The 13,062-nt window shown below is 50.7% G+C and overlaps 1 protein-coding gene across 1 annotated transcript in view; it reads left to right on the top strand.

Annotated features, from left to right (window-relative positions):
* The first annotated feature begins 848 nt into the window (after window positions 1-848).
* Window positions 849-13,062, top strand: part of Tifab (TRAF-interacting protein with forkhead-associated domain, family member B) — a 13,731-nt gene continuing 1,517 nt past the window's right edge. The window contains 1 exon segment of the mRNA XM_013015997.1: window positions 849-1,001. Coding sequence (XP_012871451.1) covers window positions 849-1,001 — 153 coding nt within the window.

Raw genomic sequence — 13,062 nt, 5'->3', positions numbered from 1 at the left:
GAGGCCCTGGGTTCGATTCCTCAGCACCACATAAGCAGAAAAAGCTGGAAGTGGCGCTGTGGCTCAAGTGGTGAAGCGCTCGCCTTGAGCTGAAAAGCAGAGAGACAGCGCCCAGGCCCAGAGTTCAGGCTACATGACCGACAAAAAAAAAAAAAAAACAGAAAGAAAGAAAACAGAAAGAAGGAAGGGAGGGAAGAAGAAAGGAAGGAAGAATGTAAGAGAAGGAGAAGGGAAGGGAAGAAGAGGAAGGGGGTAAGAAATAAAAAGAAAGAGAGAGGGAGGGAGGAAGGGAGGAAGGGAAGGAGAGAGGGAGGGAGGGATATGGGCTGGGAAGGTGGCTTAGTGGTAGAGTACTTGTCTTGCATGCATGAAGCCCTGGGTTCGATTCCTTGGTACCGCATACACAGAAAAAGCCGGATGTGGCTCCGTGGCCTAAGTGGTAGAGTGCTCGCCTTGAGCCAAAGAAGCTCAGGGACAGTGACCAGGCCCTGAGTTCAAGCCCCAGGACTGCCCAAACTAAAAAGGATGCCAATGATTTAATCAAGCTGAGTTGAATATGAAAGAATTACCTGGGGAAAGGACCTTGGAAAGCCAGGGCGCGGACGCTGTGTTCTCCACTCAGCCGACCTGTTGTCCTGTGTTCTGGCATGGCTGGCTTCGATGTATTGTCCCTCCAGCCGCCCACCCCATCAGCAGGCACCACTTCCTGTCCAGGGACCTCCTGTACATGCACATCACCAACCAACCCCCCCCCCAGGCCTGTGCAGCTACCGCCACAGTACCGCCTGCCCTTAGCTCACCCCGCTTTCCCTGACATCCCCACAGGTGCCCTCCCTACTTCTATCTTGATGGCCAATTCCTCGGACACAGCTGCAGGGCCAGGAGATTGGAATGAGTTTCAAACCGACGAGAGCCAACGCCAGCGGATAAACCTTCCTCCTCTCTCCCTCCTCGGGACCCCAGAGAAGGATCCAGCATCCGCTCTGACATTCATGGAAGACGTGAGTGGTCAGCCACGCCGATCACATCCAGGGGCCCCGCTGAACGCTCCCCTTCATCCTCTCTCCTTTCCTCTCTTTGCTCTTTGTCTTTCTTCCCGCTTTCCTAGGGTTGAACTCTCGGTAAAACACTGGCATTTACGTTTCCAGGCTGGCTTCTTTGAAAATACCTGTGGCAATGCAGGGCACCGGTGGCTCACGCCTGTCATCCTCGCTACTCAGGAGGCTGAGATCTGAGGATCCCGGTTCAAAGCCAGCCTGGACAGGAAAGTCCCTGAGACTCTTCTCTCCAGTGAACCACCAGAAAACCAGAAGTGGTGCTGTGACTCAAAGTGGTAGAGCGCTCGCCTTGAGCTGAAGAGCTGAGGGACAGCGCCCAGGCCCTGAGTTCAAGCCCCCACGACCTACTAAAATAAAATAATAGCATAATGACCCACAGCTAGATCTGGGAATGGATTCCATGGGCTGCCCCTTCCTGCCCTTCCCACGGTTTGGTGGTCTGTCTCTGGAGTTTCCTTCCCTCCCCAGCTGGTGTAGTTCTGCAACCCATCCTTCCCCTGACACCTGAGCAAGACTGGAAGGCTTCCCAGAGGAGGTGCCTGAGGCTGAACTTTGAAGGACAAGGTACAAATCAGCAAACTCAGTCCAGGAGGAGGCCTGTCCATCAAAGAGCCAGGACCACAGTAGGGAGCTACAGAGCCCCCACGGTTGATGGTAATTAGCCCGGGTGGCAGGATGAAAAGAGAGAAGGATTGGGGAGCCGTGGTTGGGGAGTGGGGGGGCCTAGAGTGTCAAGCTAAGGAACTGATTGTTCATCCCAGGCAACAAAGGTGGGTGAGCTGAAGCCTCACAGGATAAAGGTGGCTCTTTATCCGCACGATGGAGGGGAGAGGTCCCTGCGAGGCAGGTCAATGCCTTGCAGGCCCATTTGGGCAGGTGTTTGCCTGGTGGCTAATGGGCTGGATGAAGCAGGTGCCATAAGGCTTTGCCCCTGGCCCGCCCCCATTTCCCCTCCCCCCCTGGTTCTGGCCCAGCTAGCTGCCCCTCCCCCAACTAAGCTAATCAGCTTAGGATGGATGCAAGACTCCAGACCTGCAGACCCTCAACCTCACTCCCAATTAAAAAGAAAAGGACAGAGACCCAGCCAGGCCAGACCTGACATCCACCCACCCACACTCTCACTGAGTGCTGATGTAATTGAGGTGTGAGAGGAGGTGATCTTGGAAGCCCCCCCCCCCCCCCCCCCGCTTGTGCTGACCACCTTGGTCAATCTAGCCTGGGCTCCTGCTCAGTCTGTGGCCCAGAGATGGCGTCTAAGTACATCGGAAGGTGTGCAGCAGGATCCTTGAAAAAGGCAGAAAGGAGTTGTCAAACACACCCATTCCTGCCTGACACAGACAGGCTCACGCCTGTCAACCTAGCTACGCAGGAGGCTGAGATCTGAGGATGGAGGTTTGAAGTCAGCCGGGGCAAGAAGATCCATGGAAGATCATAAGATTCTTTTTTTTTTTTTTTAAAGTTGGTCGTGGGGCTTGAACTCTGGGCTCAGCTCTTCAGCTCAAGGCGAGCGCTCTACCACTTGAGCCACAGCGCCACTTCTGGTTTTCTGGGGAGCTCAATGCGAAGTAAGAGTCTCGTGGACTTTCCTGCCTGGGCTGGCTTCCATAAGAATCTTATCTCCAACAAAGTCAGAAAGGGAGCCATGGTTCAAGTGGTAGAGCACTAACTAGCCTTGAGTGAAAAAGCTCAGGGACAACATCCAGGCCCTGAGTTCAAGTCCCATGACTGGCACAACCAAATCAAATTAAAAACAAGCAAACACACACACACACACACACACACAAAATCCCCACCCATTCCTGAGCCTTATACCATCCAACAGGGCTGATTCCAGCCTTCTGAGATGAGCCCAGGAGAGGAAACTTTGCCCTTGACACAAGGCGAGATTGGTTCATATGCCCAACTATATGGAGAATGACTACTAGGGAGGCTGGGAAAGCAATGGAATGAAATGGACTCTCAGAGGTGGAAATCCAAAGAGGGTCAACACAGAGTCAGGGCCTGGGCGCTGTCCCTCAGCTCTTTTACTCAAGGCTAGTGCTCTACCACTTGAGCCACAGCTCAACTTCTGGTGTGTGTGTGTATATGTGTGTGTGTGTGTGTTGGGGGGAGTTAATTAGAGATAGGGGTTCGCAGAATCGCAAATCTTCCATTGTGGTTCCAGGAATGGCTTGAACTGTGGTCCTCAGATCTCAGCCTCCTGAGGAGTTAGGATGACAGGCGTGAGCCACCAGCTCTGGACTTCTGTCATCTTTTGCTTTGGAGGGGTGTGTGTGTGTGTGTGTGTGTGTGTGTGTGTGTGTGTGTGTGTGTATCGCCTGCCAATGTTCTCCAAATTGCTGCTTCAGCCCAGAGGAAAGATGTCCAGTGATACCGCTTGGCCCCAGCTGTTCCTCCAAGCCATTGGCCTGAACACATCCTGGCCCCCAGAAGCCGGAAGCCGGAAGTCATCCACCACACGTAGCAACATGATGACCTGGCCGCTGCTGGAAGGGAGGAGTCACAGGCCCATTCCTAGACTCCCCCTCCCCCCCCGGAGTCCATGTTGGGAAAGGAACCCCAAAAAGAGACCACCGTTGGGATGTGTGCTGCTAGCAAGCAGAGAATCCCCTCACTCAGCCCTCAGAGATTTGGGGACAAATCAAGGGGACAGCAGCCACCCCCCACCCCCTCCCTGAGCTCACTGATGGGGTGGGAGGAAGCTGGGCATGAGAGGTGGTGGTCTCGGGGGGGGGAGTGGGGTGCAATAGAAGGGGTTGGGGTACACCCCAGGCCTGGCCAGCATCCCTGCCCTCTCTTGCCTTGGAGGTCCCTTTGAGCTGGAGAGAGAGGGCATGCAAAGGTCAGAGAGCCCTGAGCCCTGGCCTCAGCTTCGTTTGAAATCCTGGGCCAGGGGTGAGGGCTGCCACCCCCCCCAGGGTCCTCAGGCCTGGGCTAGGCCCCCCCAGATTTCCCCCTGTTGCTAGGGGCCCCCCCTTCTTTCCAGGCATCAGGTTCTGGGGCCGCGTGGAGCAGCCCATCTGCTGTCTTCCTTCTCGCTTTCCCCCCCTAAGGCTGGCTGTGACCTGGTTCCAGGGTCCCTGGTCTGGGTGTAAAAGTGTCAGGAGGCCTTTATTTCCACCGAGACCCTCTCAGCAGCTTGCTAGGCAAACTGCTCTTGGATTACATTTTGATGAGTTTTCAATTTAGGCTCTGCAGACTGAGGGGAGGGAAGGGGAGGGGGGGAAGGAGGGTGCGGGTGGGTAGGGGCGGGCAAGGGGGAGAGGGGGGCGAATAAATGCAACAGATGGGTCCAATTGTACTGCCCAGGCAAATGAAGGAAGACATCTGTAGCTCTCCCGCATACTGGTGGTCTGAAATGCAATTAGCCCCTCTGTGAGAGAGGCCCTTGGCCAATCCCCTCCGAGGTACTGCTCACGTTACAATGGCCTTGACCACAATCCATTGAGCAGAAAAAAGAAAAAGGAAAAAAAAAAAAGAAAGAAAAAGGAACAAGAAAAGAAAAGAAAGATTAATCCAGAAGGTGCTGGGCAGTCTACAAGGAGAGGTACCATGTTGGAAAGTTCTTTCTATTTCTATTTTTTCTTTCTTTCTTTTTTTTTAATCTTCATTTCCCTTCTGTATTTATCTACTGTGGAGAGAGAGAGAGAGAGAAATGTCTTCTTTTGTCTTATTTTATTTTATTTTTGGGGGGTCTCTTGGCGAGATGACGGGATCCCACATCTCCAGTGGTTTTTGTTTTTTGTATCTGTAAATTGCTTAGAAACCCCAGTTTTTGTTGCTTTTGGGGATTTGTTTGGGGGAAAAAAAACCAATAATGAATGAAGACACAAGTCCCTGTGGCTGAGTTTGGACCCCACCACTTCACACCCCTGAGGGAGAGAACGCTATTAAGGGGAAAGGACCCTCTGAGAGTAATAATTACCCTAGTTGTCATAAGTTCCACTCACTTATCTTTTTGGTCTTCTTTGTTTTTTGGGGGGTGGGGGTGCTTGTCCTGGAGCTTGAACTCAGGGCCTGGGCACTGTCCCTGAACTTTTGTGATCAAAACTAGTGCTCTACCACTTGAGCCACAGCACCATTTCCGGCTTTTTGTTAGTTCATCGGAGATAAGAATCATCCATGGATTTTTCTGTAGAGGCTGGCTTTGAACCTCGGTCCTCAGATCTCAGCCTCCTGAGTAGCTGGGATTATGCCAACAGTGTCTAGCTCATTTTCGCCACTAAGCAGCAAAAAGTACTTCACCTGGCCACCAACCATTGCCACCTTCCATTTTAGGACATTATTTTTTTTTTTAATCTCCCCCAAACAGAATTCTGCCATTATGACATCCACCATTACTTCAGCCCCTGGAAAGACACCATGTTTTACTCCAACTTTTTGTTGTTGTTGTTGGTCATGGGGTTTGAACCCTGGACCTGGGCACTGTCCCTCAGCTCTTCAGTTCAAGGCGAGCACTCTACCACTTGAGCCACAGTGCCACTTCCAGCTTTTTCTGCTTTTGTGGTGCTGAGGAATCAAACCCAGGGCCTCATGCATGCGAGGCAAGCGCTCTACCACTGAGCCACCTTCCCAGCCCCTTTACTCCAACTTTTAACCAATTGGCTTAAAGATTCGTCAGGGATTGTTTTGTGCTAGGAACAGGGCTTGAACTTAGGGCCTGGGAACTGTCCCTTAGTTCTTTATTTTCTCAAAGCTGGTGCTCTACCATTTGAACCACACATCTCCACTTCCAGATTTGTTTTGGTTAGTTATTTAGAGATAAGAATCTCCTGGGCTTTCCTGTCAGCTGGCTTCAAACCTGGATCTTCAGTTCTCAGCTTCCCCGGTAGCCTAGGATTACAGGCATGAGCCCCTGGCACCGGCTAGACCCTACACTTTAGGGCTTTGGAGAAACACTTGGAGATGCAGTCTTTATTTGGAACTTCAACTACCTTGAAGATGGTCAGGACCTCCGGCTTGGGTATTTGATTTATTTATTTATTGGTTGATCATGGGGCTTGAACTCTGGGCCTGGGCGCTGTCCCTCAGCAATTCAGCTCAAGGCAAGCACTCTACTACTTGAGCCACAGCGCCACGTCCAGTTTTCTAGTGGTCCATTGGAGATAAGAGTCTCACAGACTTTCCTGCCCAGGCTGGCTTTGAACCGCGATCTTCAGATCTCAGCCTCCTGAGTAGCTAGGATGACAGGCGTGAGCCACTGGTGCCTGGCAGCTTGGGTACTTATTATTGAGCACTGCCATGAGCCAGATTCAATTCTAGTCATGGAGGACAGAGGAATGACAAGACGCAAGATAAGACAGCTAACGCCGGGCTGGGAAGGTGGCTCAGTGGTAGAGTGCTTGCCTTGCATGCATGAGGCCCTGGGTTCGATTCCTCAGCCCCACATAAGCAGAGAAGGCAGAAGTGGCGCTGTGGCTCAAGTGGTAGAGCGCTCACCTTGAGCTGAAGAGCTGAGGGACAGCGCCCAGGCCCAGATTGCAGGCCCCACAACTGGACCCCCCCCCAAAAAAAAATAGACAGCTGACATGAAGAACCGTACACAAGTATCTCACCTGACTGTCCGGTGCAGGAATGAGAAGAACTGAATGAAGCTGTGCAGAAGAGGGAGGGGTGAATAGGAGCTTCTGACACTGGGCTGCTGCATCTCCCGTGGGCTCCCTGAGCACTGGAGAGACTCATGACCCCTGAGTCAGGTGGAGCCATGACCCCAGTAAGCGCTGTGAGCCCTGAGCCAAAGCATCTCATCCTTTGCCACTGAGACCCTCTAGATCTCTCTCTCTCTCTCTCTGTCTTTCTTTCTCTCTCTGGCCCTGGTGATCCACAACATTACGTAGTACATGTGTGTTCAGCAGAGTTCCCTGAAGTTTACGGCAAAGTCGCCCAACAACCCACGGTGGGCATGAAGCCAGAGCAAGGAAATGCCGTCCGATTGCAAGCCACCGGATTTTGAGGTTCTCACCGCCGCTCAGCCTGGTCCATTCTTATCAAAGTGTGGTAAAGGGGAACAGTAGTTCCCGCTCTGAAACACCACTTTTTGTTTGCCTTCATTAAGTCAACATTTACATTCGTTTTTTTAAAAAGCCGGGCATGGTAGCATACTCCGATAATCCCAGCATTCCTAGGAGGCCGAGAGAGGAGAATCACAAGTTGGAGGCCAGTTGTGCTATATATGTAGATGAGAGATAGACAGACAGACAGACAGGAAAAGTTTTTAACCAACTATATGAGAACATCTAACATTTTATGAAAAACTCGTTTTGGGCGCGGGTGGCTCACGCCTGTCATCCTAGCTACTCAGGAGGCTGAGATCTGAGGATCATAGTTCAAAGCCAGCCTTGCAGGAAAGGCTGTGAGACTCTGATCTCTAATAAACCACTAGAAAACTGGAATTGGTGCTGTGGCTCAAGTGGTAGAGCGCTCGCCTTGAGCTGAAGAGCTCAGGGACAGCACCAGGACCAACCAAGTAGCTGGGATTACAGGCATGCGCCACTGGGGCCCTGCCGTTGACATTAGTTCTGTCAGTCAGATAAGGTGAAGTCTGCCAAGACTTACCACTGCAAAGTCATGATCGTTTCTTATCATTGACAGGTGGGAAAAGATTTCTTGGTTTTTGTCAGCCATCTGCCCTGCTAGACAAACATGCACTAATTTCCAGATTATACACAAAGCCCACAAAGTGAAAGCTGAGAGAATATGCAAACAACTAGAAACATCAGAAGAGGTCTGGGGTACAGTCCCTCTCCCCAAGTCCTGAGACTTCTGCCATCTGCAGCCCTGGTGGACAAATCCCACTACCTCACAAGAACTCCACAAGCGCCCTCATCCATCATTCATGGGGCTTGAACTCAGGCTCTGTCCCTGAGCCTCTCTATGCTCAAGGCGAGCGCTCTACCACTTGAGCCACAGCGCCACTTGCGGCTTTTTCTGAGTTGTTCATTGGAGATAAGAGTCTCACGGACTTTCCTGCTCAGGCAGGCTTTGAATCGGGATCCTCAGATCTCAGCCTCCTGAGTAGCTAGGATGACCAGCGTGAGCCACCGGCGCCTGGCTGGGCTCCACAAGCCCTCTTGTTTCTCAGCTGCCACCTTGATCTCCAGGACTTTGGGCCCAACGTGAGGGGATTCAGTTTCCCCCAAGGCCGTGGGGCTCAGTCCCTGAGTCGCTGGCCTCCGCTGGGGCGTGTGCGGTAGAGGAGAGCGGTCAGCCACGTCTTGCTAATGAATTGGTGGATTTTAGCCCCCCCCCTTTCCCACCCAGGTCCTGTCACCTGTCACCCTTAGACCTAGAGTCCCCAGGGGTGATCGGTGAGCTCCAGGTCCTGTCTGTGACACACAGGTGTCGCCTGATGGATGTGGTTTCGAGTTCCACGCAGTCTGTTCCTCCTTGAGAACCGTGAGGGCAAATAGAGCTCTGGTAAGGAGATGCGCTTTGAATGAGACAGCCCGCGCATGCTATCACCCGAGCCGCCCAACCGAGGGTGCCGCCCAGCTTCTGGGGGCAGCGTGTGACAAAGGGGTGGTTTATATATACATATATATGTATATATATATATATACATATATATGTGGAAGAAATGATATGAGCGTCCCTTTTGTTACATTTTATGAAAATCAACTATACACAGTGTATCATTGGGCACAGAACAGGGCCTAGAATATATTCCGAAAAGAATGGGAGCCGTGGGCTGGGAAGGTGGCTCAGTGGTACAGCACTTGCCTTGCATGCATGAGGCCCTGGGTTCGATTCCTCAGCACCACATAAGCAAAAAGAAAAAAGCCGGAAGTGGTGCTGTGGCTCAAGTGGTAGAGCGCTCGCTTGCCTTGAGCTGAAGAGCTGAGGGACAGCGCCCAGGAACAGAGTTCAGGCCCCATGACCGGACCCAAAAAAAAGAAAAAAAAAAGAATGGGAGCCGTTTATCGTATGTAAATGTTCTATATAATATGCATTATGTATTACATAATATATTATGTATTACACAATACATATTCTATAGAGAAAATATGTGATATATATTATACAGAGATATATTTATATTACATTATCTAATATACATCGTAAGAGATATATCAGGTCTGGGAAGGTGGCTCAGTGGTAGAGTGCTTGCCTAGCATGCAGGAAGCCCCAGGTTCAATTCCTCAGTACCACATACACCAAAAAACCAGAAGTGGAGCTGTGGCTCTGGGTGATAGAGTGCTTGCTTTGAGCACAGAGAGGTTCAGGAATAGCGAGCGCCCAGGCCCTGAGTTCAAGCCCCAGGATGGAATTTTAAAAAGATATATAAATATATCTCATAAGATATATAATATATAGATATGTTGTAGGTAATACTTCACACATTATAAACACAGATACATACACACATATCTAGATAATAATGACAAAGAAAAGCAAAATCTCCACGCAAAATAATAATCTATTTGAAAGAAGACAGAAGGGGTGTGCGATCAGGCCCAGTGAGGAGCGTGTTCAGGGATTGGGGGGCTGGATTATTTGGGGAAGTGGCTCTGGAGTCAGGATAGATTGCAGAGTCAGGATGGATTGCAGTCTTCACTGACCGACTTGGGCTTTGACTCGGGATGCAGAAGCAGAGCTGGGCAGACCAGATCTCAGGGGCCTTCCCATGTGGACCCATCGCAGGCCCGTGTGAGATCTGACACCCCCTTCCCACCCTGGCCTCTGGACCTGGAGATGGGAATCTCGACCACCAGGTACCCGGATGAGAAGCCTTGGAAGAGGATGTGGCCAGGAGCCGACTTTGCTGATGGAGGACCACTCCCTGGCCATGGTGGATGGCTACTCTGTGCCAGATGTTCCCAAAGGGGGTCTTTCTACCCCTTGGGCCAGGGGCAGCTGGCCCTGCCCCTCCAGCCCCACCCCTACCCCGGGCCCCAGCAGCCCAGTTTCTCTACACCTGCCACTCCAGCGTGTGTGGTATTTTCCATTTTCCATCGGCCCAATGGGAATGATGCTGCAGAGTCTACATGCTTGGTCCAGTGGTGGCCATCTGAGGGGTCTGACCCACAGGCCCGCACTCTTCCCCGCTTCCCCTCAGGCTGTTGGGGCCCCTGGCTGTGGTAGACACCCCCATGCCTGCGTCTGGCTCTTCCAGAGAAGAATGGCCAATAGACACATGAAGAAATGCTCACGTTCCGTAGACGTAAAAGAAATGCAAATCAAAACAACATTGAGAGTGCACCTCACCCCAGTTAGAATGGCTAGAATCAAGAACTAAACTACAGATGCTGGAGGGGATGTGGACAGAAGGGAACCTTACTGCAGGTGAATCTGGCGCAGGTCGGAGAGTGGGGTTGGCTCGCCATCTACTGGCAGTTTGGCAGAATGACAGCCCCCTGCCTTGGGCCTTCCCAGGCTGTCAAGTACCTGTTCCCTCCCCCACCCCTCCCCAGGTGGAGGGAATAAGGGGAGGTCACTATTTTGATACCAGGGGCTTTAATAGTAAAATGGCTCATGCCTGTCATCCTAACTACTCAGGAGGCTGAGATCTGAGGATTGCAGTTTGATGCCAGCCTGCACAAGAAAGTCCGTACAACGCTCATCTCCAATTAATCACCAAAAAGCCAGAAGTGGTGCTGTGGCTCAAGCGGTAAAGCGCTAGCCTTGAGCAAAAGGAGCTCCAGGACAGTGCCCAGGCCCTGAGTTCAAGCCTCCAGGACCAGGGGAAAAAAAAGTGTTCTTGCTTAGTTTCCAGAACGTGCGAATTATACTTAATTAGTAAGGCAAGCCAGCAAGGTCACAGGGAGAGAGAAACGTTTTTTCCTTTTCTTGTGCTTAAGCCTTCAAGAAATTCATACTTCTGTGCTTTTAGCCATGCTGTCCACGGATTCAATGCTTATTTGTAAGTTCCTGGCTGCTTTTTCCCACGCCTCGTTTTCCCCAAGCTATCCTGCTTCTGCATGAATTCTCCAGAAGATCCATAAATAATGTAAACACAGCTGTATGTTTGCACCCAGAATAAATAACAATAGCGCCGGGATCTCAGTCACTGCCACAATAACAGCAGATATCAGAACTGAATGCAAAGTTGCCTTCTGGGTTTTCTTACCAAAATAAATTTTAAAAGTCTCTGCGTTCTAACAGTTGTTGAATAAAGATGAAGGAAGGAAGATGGCCAGGGGGCCTACTGACTGAGTTAATGCCACCGAGAGAGAGGGGGGTCTCTAAGGGAGTGAGGTTGGGGTACTCAGAACTGACTGAGAATGGGGACAGATTTCCTCTCAAAATCCTTAAGGACCAGGAACAGTTTTTTGTGCATGGAAAAGTTGTCCAATAGCGCCCCCTAGCACTCATACCTTCCTACATACCTTCTACGTTAGAGCAAGGCTCAGAAGGGTTTGCTTTTTTGTTTTTGTGCCTGTCTTAGGACTTGAACTCAGGGCCTGGGCGCTGTCCCTGAGCTCTTTTGCTCAAGGATAGCACTCTACCTCTTGAGTCACAGATCTATGTCTGGCTCTTTTTCTTTTGATAACTAATTGGAAATAAGAGTCTCACAGATTTTTCTTTGAGCTCAGTCCCTGAGCTTTTTCACCCAAAGCTAATGCTCTACCACTTTGAGCCACAGCACTTCTTCTATTGGAGATAAAAAGTCTCATGGATTTTTCTGCCTGGGCCGACCTTTAATCATGAAGCTGGCGGGGGGGGGGGGAGGCTGGGAAGTGATGTGAAGGGTAAACAAAGGAGGAGGCTGCAATGCTTGGTAAGAAATGTACGCATTATCCTGCCCATGCAATTGTAACCCCTCTGTATAGTATGTTCACAAATAAAATAAAATAAAAATTTAAAAAAAATCATGAAGCTCAGATTTCAGCCTCCTGAGCAGCTAGGCTGACAGGTGTGAGCCACCAGCATCTGGTCTGAAGTTCTTTTAAGCACAGCAGATGGCCACAGATGTTCCAGCTGACAATAGACTGTCTACAGGTTGGCAGTTCCATACGATTCTATCATCAAATGATGTCACGGGCATTCTGGTTTGTATAAGTATACTTTGTGATGCCCATCCAATGGTGAATGAGAATGGAAGATTAGGGATGTGTGTGTGTGTGTGTGTGTGTGTGTGTGTGTGTGTGTGTGTGTGCGGGTAGCAGTAAGGCTTGAACTCCGGGCCTAGGCACTGTGCTTTAGCTTTGTCATTCAAGGCTGGCACTCTACCACTTGAGCCACAGCTCCACTTCCAGCATTTTGCTGGTTAATTGGAAGAGAGAGTCTTATGGATATCCTTCCTAGGCTGGCTTTCTTTTGGTGATTAATCGGAGATCAGAGTCTCGAATGTTCTTCAAGGTTACCTTGAGCTGAAGAGCTGAGGGACAGCGCCCAGGCCCAGAGTTCAAGCCCCACAACTGACAAAAAAAAAAGAACTAGGCCAGGTCACTTGGTGAGGCTTCTAGGTGACCACTTCGCCAGGCCTCGTTGGTGATTTACAGCTCCTGAGCTTCTGCGGTCTCTGGGAGCCCCTGGGAAACAGCTTGGGGAGCTAGCCATACGGGAAAGATTTCTCATTTTCTCATCACGTCTCCATTTTAATGATATAGTTTCCCCCTGAGACCCAGGGAGAAGGAAAATGCTTTTTCGATGATATTTAGCAGCCATGTGGAAAAGCCATATTTCTGATGGAGAAAGTAGATGCACGTTTGTAACCGAAATGTGAACAGCGTCCTACACCAGGGCTATGAAATATTGGTTGGCATGCCTTGGGCTGGTTTTGTGAATGATCAGAGGATGGAGGAAAAATGTTAAGAGTGCAGGCCACTGGGGAGAAGGGAAGCTGCTAGAATTGGGTGCTGAGTCACACACCTTCCAAAGGCCTGGAGCTCTAGTTCTGGGTATTATTCAGCCTTAAAAAGAAATGATGGGCTGGGAAGGTGGCTCAGTGGTAGAGTGCTTGCCTAGCACCCAAGAAGCCCTGGGTTCCACAGTGCCACAGACACAGAAAAAGCTGGCAGTGGTGCTGTGGCTCAAGTGGTAGAGTGCTAGCCTTGAGCAAAAG

Source organism: Dipodomys ordii, unplaced genomic scaffold (assembly GCF_000151885.1).
Source record: "Dipodomys ordii isolate 6190 unplaced genomic scaffold, Dord_2.0 Scaffold29, whole genome shotgun sequence".
Classification (NCBI taxonomy): domain Eukaryota; kingdom Metazoa; phylum Chordata; class Mammalia; order Rodentia; family Heteromyidae; genus Dipodomys; species Dipodomys ordii.
The sequence above is the reverse complement of the archived record's forward strand: the minus strand, read 5'-3'. Positions and strand labels throughout refer to the sequence as shown.